The following is a 9,742-nucleotide window of genomic DNA, read 5'->3' as shown; positions in this document are numbered from 1 at the left end:
TGTGTGGAGGACCCTCAGCCCACCCTCCAGAGGGCAGCAGCAGGGTCACTGCTCGCTGGCTCCTCCTCTTCCTCTTTCCCTCTGGCCTCTCCTCCTCCTCGTGGCTGCTCTCTCCCTCACTTGCCCCCTTGGATGGCATCTTCTCCATCTGACGGGCTCTTTCTCTAGCCTCATACTCCCCCCCCCCACCCCAGCTCTGTCCGCCTTGTGCTCTGTTGGCAATTCACTTTCATTCTGCACCAACACCCCATGTGGCAGGTTTCACTGGGACACAGGACACAGGGGCTAGGGGCCCCATTACAAAGAAAGGAGGCCGCTGGGAGCTCACCTGAAGGAATCGAAGGTGTTGGCCGCCCAGATGTCTGTGCCCAGCATGTCCAGTGCATTGTCTTTGCTGCCGTTCTGGAAGGGACAAAGGATGAAAGGGAGACCATCACTTGCTCAGCAAGGAGGCTGGGGAGAGGTGGGTGGGTCATCTCCTTCCAGCGGAACACTAAGAGGGCTGCAGAGGTCCTCAGTCAGCTGGAGAGAGCTACTGAAATAAGCTTGTCTGGAGGCCCAGACTCCTGTGAGGACCCCCAGCTCCATACAGCAGGCCCAGACCATGAGCAGTCGAGTTCAGAGTCAACCCAGGATGCTGCTGCCCACACATCTGAAGGCCCACCCACCCGCCCACCCAGCAGAGGTGCAGTTCAACTTGCTGCCAGGCCACCACCAGCAGCCCAGTGCAGGAGCTTCTTCCCAGTCAGGGGCTCTGCAGGACGGGGCACACTGGAGAATCCATAGGAGCTAGAGTCAAACCCTCTGCCCCATCAGACAGACTCAGGGCCTCTCCGTGCCCGAGACGAGGTGAGAAATTGCATTTCCCAGCAGGGGCGCCCCCCCTTAGAATGGGTTCCCACATGGCCCACTCCAAGGTGAGAACACCCGATTTACCCGGTTCCTAAGGCCTGGTTTCTCTGCTCTTGGGCTCATAACCTCCTCCATGAGTTCTCCTGATGGCCCCGCCCCGCCCTCATCCCTGCGGTCAGCCTCCATCAGTCCACTCTTCATAAAGAACAGCATTTCCCCCAAAGGAAAGCTGAGCGGGCTTGGGCGTGAGACTCAGGCATCCTCTGTATAAACACAACACGCAGTGCCCATGTGCCCACCAACACACACACACACACACACACACACACACCCTACAGCAACACAATACATACCTGCCCCAAACGGGAAACCACCCATAAACCACCATGGTCAAGTGCCCAGGAACAGTTGGCTGGGTCACTAAACTGTGGACTTTCAGAGATGGGAAGATTGCAGGGAAGCTGGAATGGAGACGTCAACACAGCACTCCACAACACAAATCAGCCCCACACATGCCACGTGGAGCAAAGGCCTCCCTGCGCCAGGGTTCAAGTAACACCTGAAGTTCAAGCCCAGGCCACCAACTCCCAGGGGCTCCTGGGAGGGGAGGGGCCGTGCTGCTGTGGTTCAGACACCGGAGGGCTCAGTCAGTGAAGACCCATTGACCCGTGTCCTTCTGCACACTCCCACTCTGTGCTGTCACCTCCTGGCTGGGTCCTGGGAGTCTCCCTACTGCTCACCGGGGGGACTCTTCTGAGGGGCTAACTCTATTGACTTGGTTCTGAGTCCCTTGTCCCAGGACCCACTGCTTCTCAGAGTCACCCCATCACTCACGGGCTCAGGCAGGGACAGCTAAAGTGGAAAGATCCCTATCCTGTCCAGGCTGCCATGTGCCCTTCATGCAGGCGTGACTCTGGTAAGGTTTCCTGGGGCATACTCATGTGGGTGTGTGCTGACAGTCCTGGGATGTGCATGTGTAGACACAACACGCCTCAGTGGACAGGGCAGGGGCAGCAGGAGACAGCCCTCTCTGCCATTACTGAGAGAGTAGTGGATGGAGCCCCACCTGGAGGATCCTGCAGGATGCAGGCTGGTTCCCTGGCACCCCTGCCACTCACGCATGAAGAGGCCTGGCGGTGTCCTGGTTAAGCGCTGAGCTGCTGTCAGGTCAGCCAGTCTGAGGGAGGAGGAGGAGGCTTTCTGCCCCAGTCTCAGGGACCCACGGGGCTGGTTCTACTTGGCCCTAGGGGGTCGTCATGAGTCGGAATGACTGGAGGGCAGTGAGCCTGGCTCTTGGTTTTCTGCCACTCAGAGGCAGCAATGGCCAGTGGTCCTCTGCCCTGTGTCCGCCAGGCCCCTGGCCAGAACCCAGGCAGCACACTGGGAGCTCTCTGCCCATCAGCCCGTGAGCAGCCAGGCTGGACGGCACCAGAGGGAGAGAGGCGGCCAGCACCTGCTTTCCTGAGGCTCGCCATCCCAGTGGGTGGGTCCCTTGTTGGTGAAGAACATCGCCCAACCCCAGAGGATCAGGAATAAGCCCCTCACATCACAGACAAAGCTCCCAGGATGGTCCCCTTGACAGTGCGGGACACTTCAGTCCTTTCTCTCCAAGAAACCCCCCACCCCAAACTTCCTTGCTCAACCTCGGATCCACCTCTCACATAAGCAGTGACCACCACAGTGGCCACTGTGGGGACCACAGGCTCCCTGGATGTCACCCCTCCTCACAGGCCTATCTGCCCAGTTGGGGAGTCACCAGGAGCAGAAGGGACGGAGGAAGATGGCAGGGAGTCAGGGGCCACGAGATGGCATGCCGGTCATCTCTGCGCTGGCTAATGGGGAGAGGGTGCGTGGCTCAGAATGCCAGGGAAAACTTCCTGGAAGCAAGGACAGCAGGCTTCTGAGTGGCACTTGCACCCGCACCCGCTCCTGCACCTGGTCTGGCATCTGCACCTGCACCTGCTCCTGCATCTGCATCTGCATCTGCACCTGCTTCTGCATCTGCACCTGCTCCTGCACCTGCACATGTACCTGCTCCCACAGACCATGCTGGCTCCAACCAACCCTGTGGTCCCCCATGTGCACTAGCAGGCTAGCTCCTGAGTGGGGGTGGCCAGTGGGGGCAGGCAGCACGTGTGAGAGACACCATGAGCATGTCTACACTGCATGAGATGTAGTCAGGGACCAGAGGGGATCAGAGGAACCAGCCCTCTGGGCCACATCCAGAGAACAGACTGGGAGAAAACTGCCAGAAGAAAGAGCAGGCTTGCTGGTGGACCCCACCCCACCCCCACCCTGAGCCTATAGACTCTAGTCTCCCTTCAGCCCTGGAACTGAACTCACCCTGTGGCTGAATATTCAGGCAAACAATAGACAGCTCTATAAGGAGTACAGTAACACCAGGGAGGTCTGCCCACCACAGAGACATGGACACGAGAGATCCAAAGGGCAGCATTGGCTCAAGGTCAGAGTTCAGAAGGTGGGAGGAGCAGGAAAGGAGTTTGAGACGGCAGCCCGGTTCCCCAATGGGATCGGTGAGATTACCTGATGGGGATTGCATTCGATGACTGGAAACGAAATGTGAATGACTTGTTGAATGAAAGACAAATTTGCTCTGTAAACTTTCACCCGATTCACAGTAAAAGCTACAAAGGAAGGAAAAGAGGGAGGGAAGGGGGAGGACGCTGCCCAGCGAGAGGGTCAGACCAGTCCCAGGGGGACCAAGGAGGCGCAGAGAGCAGTCATGGGGCGGGCAGGGCGCCCAGCCCAGGAAGAGCAGTCCTGTTCTGGCCACAAAAGCCAACCCCAAATGGGATCAGCACCACGGACAGCACCAAGTGCTGGAGAACGAGGGGACCAAACACACCAGGACTCCTAGGGACCCCATGGGACAGAACAGCCCTGCTTCCCAGGGCTCCTAAGGTTGTAGATCTGTGCTGGAATAGAAAGCCTCCTCTCTGTCCCACCGATCAGGTTGGGGGTTCACACTGCTGACCAGGTGGTTAGTTAGCAGCGCAAGAACGCCTACCCCATTCTAGAAGCCAACTCCCAGTGCCCTACATGACAGGGTAGAACTGCCCCTGTGGGTTTCCAAGGCTGCAACTCTTTACAGGTGCAGAAAGTCTGGTCTTTCTCCTGCGGAGGTGGTTTTGAACTGCTGACTCGGTGGATCGCAGCCACACACAAAAAAACCAAACTAAACTCACTACCATTGTATTAGTCCGGGTTGACTAAAGAAACAAATTGATAGACACTCATGTGCATAAGAAAGAGCTTTGTATAAAACACCAATTGCATATTGAGAAAACATCCCAGGTTAGTCTAGATCAAGTCCACAAGCCTGATATTAGCCCATATGTCTGATACCAATCTATAAGTTCCTCTTCTGACTCACGAAACACATGCAATGATGTTGAATGCAGGAAGATCACAGGCCAGTGGGTGGGAAGTTTTGTGGATCCAGTGGCATTGTAAGGATCTCAGCGCTGGCAGGGGTCTCCGCATGGCTTCTCTGGCTCCAGGGTCTGGCCCCATCAGCCTCTCTCCATGTGTCTTCTCCACAGGAATGTCTCACAGGGAGTGAGCCAAGAGGGCAAGAGTGTCTCCCGCCTTCCAGAATCAGGAGAAGTTCATGCCCACACAGAGGCCTCATTGGCTATGACCTAATTGACAGACTAGACTCCACCCCTTGACTCTTAATCCTTTCAATCCCCAAGTTGACACCAGATTGTGTAACTACGCCAGTGAGAAAAAGGCCAGGACAGCTGCCCCCAGGACTTGTTTCCCATCATGAGAATGCACCCGCTCCTCTTTCCAGGAACCTGATCCCATCATGAGAACCTTCCCCATCATGAGAATGCACCCGCTCCTCTTTCCAGGAACCTGATCCCATGAGAACCTTCCCCATCATGAGAACCTTCCCCATCACGAGAACCTTCCCCATCATGAGAACCTTCCCCATCATGAGAATGCACCCACTCCTCTTTCCAGGAACCTTCCCCATCACGAGAACCTTCCCCATCATGAGAATGCACCCGCTCCTCTTTCTGTAGTCCCTCCAGGGGCTTTCTGGGAACCTTATCCCAACCTACCCTTAGTCTTCTTGCTCTCCAAACCCAAAAACATGGATGGAAGGCGACTGGAGTCCCTGAGGCTGCCCTCTGCCACTGTGCCGCGGTGTGAGTCAAGGAGGGCAGACTTCAGGGAAGGACTGGAGAGACGGAATCCCCGTCGGAAGGGCGCAAACCTCGATGAAGGATGAGTTGGATGCAGGAGCTTCTCATTTGGATGCGTTTGCGGAACAAAGGTCTGTGATGCTGTCAGGATACTTTTAGAGTTGCCCTCCTCTGTATCTGTCTCCCAGCAGTTCTATACCTCTCGAGACCCCAGGCTGACCCCCTGGCCTCTGCTCCCCATATAGGGAGTGAGCCAGCAGCCCTCGGCCCTGGGTGTGTGCTGAGCTCCAGCAGGTGCTCATGGAATGCTGAGGGCCTGGAGGGAGCACCAGGATGCTGTTTCGGACATCTCTAGGCAAGGGACATCTCTAGGCAAGGAACCACGGTTGCATGTGTGCTTATGACTTTTAAATGGCACCCAACCAAAATACTGTAGAGAATTCTTCCTAACCTTTTCCAAGGGTCAGAGGTAACTGGTGTATTTAAGATGCTCCTCTTTGGCCCTCCCACCCAGGCAATTTTGGCCCCGCTCTACCTAGCCTGCAGGTGGCAGAGGTGTCAGGGTGGGTGGTGGAATGGCAGCAGAATCAGGAAATTCCAGACTGGCTGCTGCTTTTGGAAGTTGCTCAGGCCTGGCCTGCCGGTTCATGGGCACACAGGACCTCCGCCCTCGCAGGCCATCTCCAGAGGCCCAGGGACTCTCTGCAGTCCAGCCTGAACTCGGCAGAGGAGGGACCCGACACCTGGGGCCTGGGGCTTGGCATGCTCTCCTGATGCTTCAGTTGCTCCCAGGGATCACAGCGGTGGCGTGTGGGTCACGGGCAAAGACCCGAGGAGCTTTCCAGACACGCCCACACCTTTCCCAGGGCTCCACGCAAACCGCCTGATAAAGGCGTGCAGCTCCCGTGCCAGCAAAGGCCTTTCCTTTTCACCTTGCCCGATGGCCAACAAGGCCTTCAGCCTGGAAGTTCTTCTCCAGGTCTAGTCAGAGGCGCTGCTGCTGTTGGCATGTGAACTTCTGTGCGAACGGAGAAGAGCCACGGCCACCTTTCCTGTGCTCCCAGCATGCCTGCCTGCACGAGGCAGCACGGGAAGTGTTTGCCGTCTCACGTACCAGGCACGTTCCTCTCAAGCCGCTCCAGGCAGCTCCCTCACAACGACAAAGAGCTGGAGAGAGTCTCCCACGTCCTGGAGGAAGCAGCTATGTCGCCAGGCAGCCGCCGCTTGCCCGTCAGTTTGCCGGACTGTGGTGGCATGCCTGTTGCTGGGATACCAGAACTGTCGTCACTGGCCTCTCAAATGCCAGCAGGGTCCGCCCTGGTGAACAGGTCTCAGCAGAGGGTCCGGACTAAGAACAGACGGCGACGAAGGGACAGGCTGCCGTCCACTGCTGAGGAGTGAGCCACTGCAGGACACTGTCGGAGGCAATGCTGGGAGAGGAGGCTGCAGGTTGGAAGGCACGCAGCAATATTAAGAGTGAGGAGGCGCTACCTCCTCAAGCAGAGTCGGCCAAAATGAAATAGGTGCGTTAAAGCCTCGGGACCTTCACCTGCTGATGGGGCGCACTCGAAATGAGAAGACACGGCGACAGACAGCTACTCGCAGGGCAGACAGCTGCACATACCGACTCATAATTGGACTTTGGGATGTAGAAGCATGAATCTAGGAAAAGTGGGAAGTTGCCAGAAATGAAATGGAACATGTGAAGATCCGTGCCCCCGGCATTCGTGAGCTGAGATGAGTGTTGGCCATTCAGAATCTGACAGGCAGATGGTTTACTGGGCCAGGAGTGAGACCTTCAAGAGGAACGGAGCCCCATTCAACATCAAAAAAGGACATTTCAGGGTCGAGCTTGAAGTACAACGCCATCTGTGATAGGCAAACAAGAAAATGTAAACCCGTGTAGAAAAAGAATGGTTGGTAACAGATTGTGGTAGCAATAGTAAAATTCTACTTGGTGTGATTGAAATATGAAATGATATGCTATACGCATTAAATCCCAACTAAGAGAAACAATGCAGTCAATACGACTATTATGCACATTTATGCACAAACCACTAAAGCGAGTGATGAAGACACAGGAATTTCACCAGTGACTCCAGCCTGAAATTGATCAAACAGGCTGCTGCATTGCTAGTTCCTGGCAATTGGAGGGCAAGAGTTGGAAACAAAGAGGAAGGACCAGTAGCTAGCTAGAAAAGATGGCTTCGGTGATAGAGATCGCATGATAGATTCTGCAAGACCAATGACTTAATCACACATACCTTTTGCAACAACAAAAGGCAACTGTACTTGCAGACTTCTCCAGACGGAATACATAGAAATCAAATTGCCTACATCTGTGGGAAGAGAAGATGGAGACGCTCACTAGTAGCAGCTGAAACCAGGCCATGGGCTGACCATCAACTGCTCAGGTTTAAGTTCAGACTGAAGTTGAAGAAAATTTAAACAAGTCCGCAAGAGCCAAAATACAACCTTGAGTGTGTTACACATACAGTTCAAGGTCATCTCAAGAACAGAATTGACACATTGAGCACTAATGACAGAAGACCTGTTGAATAGGGGGAGGACATCAAGAACGTACTTCATGAGAAAAGCAAGAGGTCATTAAAAACACAGGAAAGAAAGAAAAGATCAAAGTGATGTCAGAAGAGACCCGGAAACCTGCTCGTCATTGTGAAGCAGCTAAGACAAATAGAGGAAACAAAGAAGTCACAGGGCGGGACAGAAAATTTCGAAGGACAGCAGAAAAAGACAAAGTCAAATACGATCATGAAATGTGCAAAGACCAGAGTTAGAAACTCAAAAAGGAAGAACAAGCTCAGCCTATCTTAAATGGAAAGAACTCAAGAAAAATGTTCGGGCCTCGAGTTGCAATACTGAAAGACTCAATGGGCAAAATGTTGAGCTGATGCAGGCAGCATCAAAAGAAGATGAAAATACAAAGTCACTGAACCAAAAAGAATGAGGAACTTCCCAACATTTCAAATGGTAGCAGATCATCAAGAACCAGTGGCGCTGAAAGAAGTACAAACTGTGCTGAAAGCATGAACAAAAAATCCGCCTCCAGGAATTGATGGAATATCGATTGAAATGTTTCAAGAAGCTGACAAAGCCCTGGAAGCATTCACCTGCCTACACTAGGAAATTTGGCAGACAGCTAGCTGGCCAACTAACTGGAAGAGATCCATATTGGTTGTACCCATTCCCAAGAAAGGTGAAGCAACAGAATGCACAAATTATTCAACAATATCATTGATATCAAATGGAAGTCAAATGTTGCTGAAGACCATGGTTGGAGCTGTACGTTAACAGGGAGCTGCCAGAGGTTCCGGCCGGATTCAGAAGAGGACGTGGGAACAAGGGATCTCATGGCTGATGTCAGGCGGATCTTGGCTGCCAGCAGAGAATACCAGGAAGGTATGTATTTGTGTTTTATTGACTATGCAAAGGAATTCAACTGTGTGGATCGTAACAAGCTATGGACAGCCTTGAGAAGGATGGGAGTTTTGGAACACTCCTTGTGCTCCTGTGGCACTTGTTCATGGATTGAGGGGTGGTTCTGTGAATGGAACCCTGCATACTTTACATCTGAGAAGGAGTTTGGCGGGTTGTATCGTCTCGCCCTACTTATTCAATCTGTATGTTGAGCAAATCATCAGAGAAGCTGGATTCGATAAAGAAGCGTGCAGCTTCAGGATCGGAGGAAAGCATATAGCCACGCGGGTATGCACATGATACAAGCTTACGTGCTGAAAGTGAGGAGGACTTAAAGCCCTTGCTGATGAAGATCAAGGCTTGCGGCCTTCAGTAAAGAAAGCTTAACGTAAGGAGAACAAAAGGCCTCACAACTGGACCAATAGGTCACATTGTGATAAACGGAGAAAAGATGAAAGTTGTCAGGGTTGTTTGGATCTGCTCACGGAAGCTGCAGTCCACGAATCAAAGGCCGTGCTGCCGTGGGCATGTCTATGGCACAAGACAAGACCTCCTGAAAGTGTAGAAAGGCAAAGATGACTGAGGTGCGCCTGACCCAGGCCATAGTATTTTCCATCGCCACCTATGCCTGTGAGAGCTGGGCACTGAATGAGGAAGACTCAAGAAGAATAGGTGCCGCTGATTTCCAGTGCTGGTGAAGCATCTGGAGCGTACTAGAAGAACAAACAAGTCTGTCTTGGAAGCAGGACAGCAGGACATGCTCCTTGGGAGCACGGATGGCGAGACTTCTTCTCTTTGACTTAAGACAGGCTGTCAGGAGAGCCCCTGGAGAAGGACCTCTGCGCAGTAAAGTCAAAGGCAGCAGAAAAGAGGAAGGTCCTGGACAAGATGGATGGACACAGCCGCTGCTCCAATGCGCTCAAACACAGGAGCGACTGTGAGCATGGCACAGGGCCAGGTGTTGTTCTGTTGTCCAGAGGGAAGTCTGAGTCGGGACCGACTGGACAGAGGCGAACACCAGCAGGCCTGCAGGCGACCTGGGTGTAGGAGGGGAATGCGAGGCTCCCAAGGACTTTGTGTAGTCTTAACAGAAGGTCATTGAACTTGGATATTCACCTTTGATGCAAAGAGAGCCAAAGATGTCGTGGAGCATATAGGGGACAAAGTTATAAAAACAACTTCTTAGACATAATCAAATACCTGAGAGAAGCGTCATTGAGCCCAGGGGGCCCAGGGACACCCCAACCGCCCAAACCACTCACTGCCATTGGATGGAC

General features: G+C 53.5%; 1 protein-coding gene across 1 annotated transcript in view; it reads right to left on the bottom strand.

Annotated features, from left to right (window-relative positions):
* Positions 1 to 9,742, bottom strand: part of CTIF (cap binding complex dependent translation initiation factor) — a 214,409-nt gene that overhangs the window by 193,948 nt on the left and 10,719 nt on the right. Inside the window, exon 3 of the mRNA XM_004703101.2 lies at positions 329 to 402. Coding sequence (XP_004703158.1) covers positions 329 to 402 — 74 coding nt within the window. The remainder of the gene's footprint in view (positions 1 to 328; positions 403 to 9,742) is intronic.

This window comes from Echinops telfairi, unplaced genomic scaffold, assembly GCF_000313985.2.
Source record: "Echinops telfairi isolate 266 unplaced genomic scaffold, ASM31398v2 ScPeMD7_7400;HRSCAF=8409, whole genome shotgun sequence".
Classification (NCBI taxonomy): domain Eukaryota; kingdom Metazoa; phylum Chordata; class Mammalia; order Afrosoricida; family Tenrecidae; genus Echinops; species Echinops telfairi.
The sequence above is the reverse complement of the archived record's forward strand: the minus strand, read 5'-3'. Positions and strand labels throughout refer to the sequence as shown.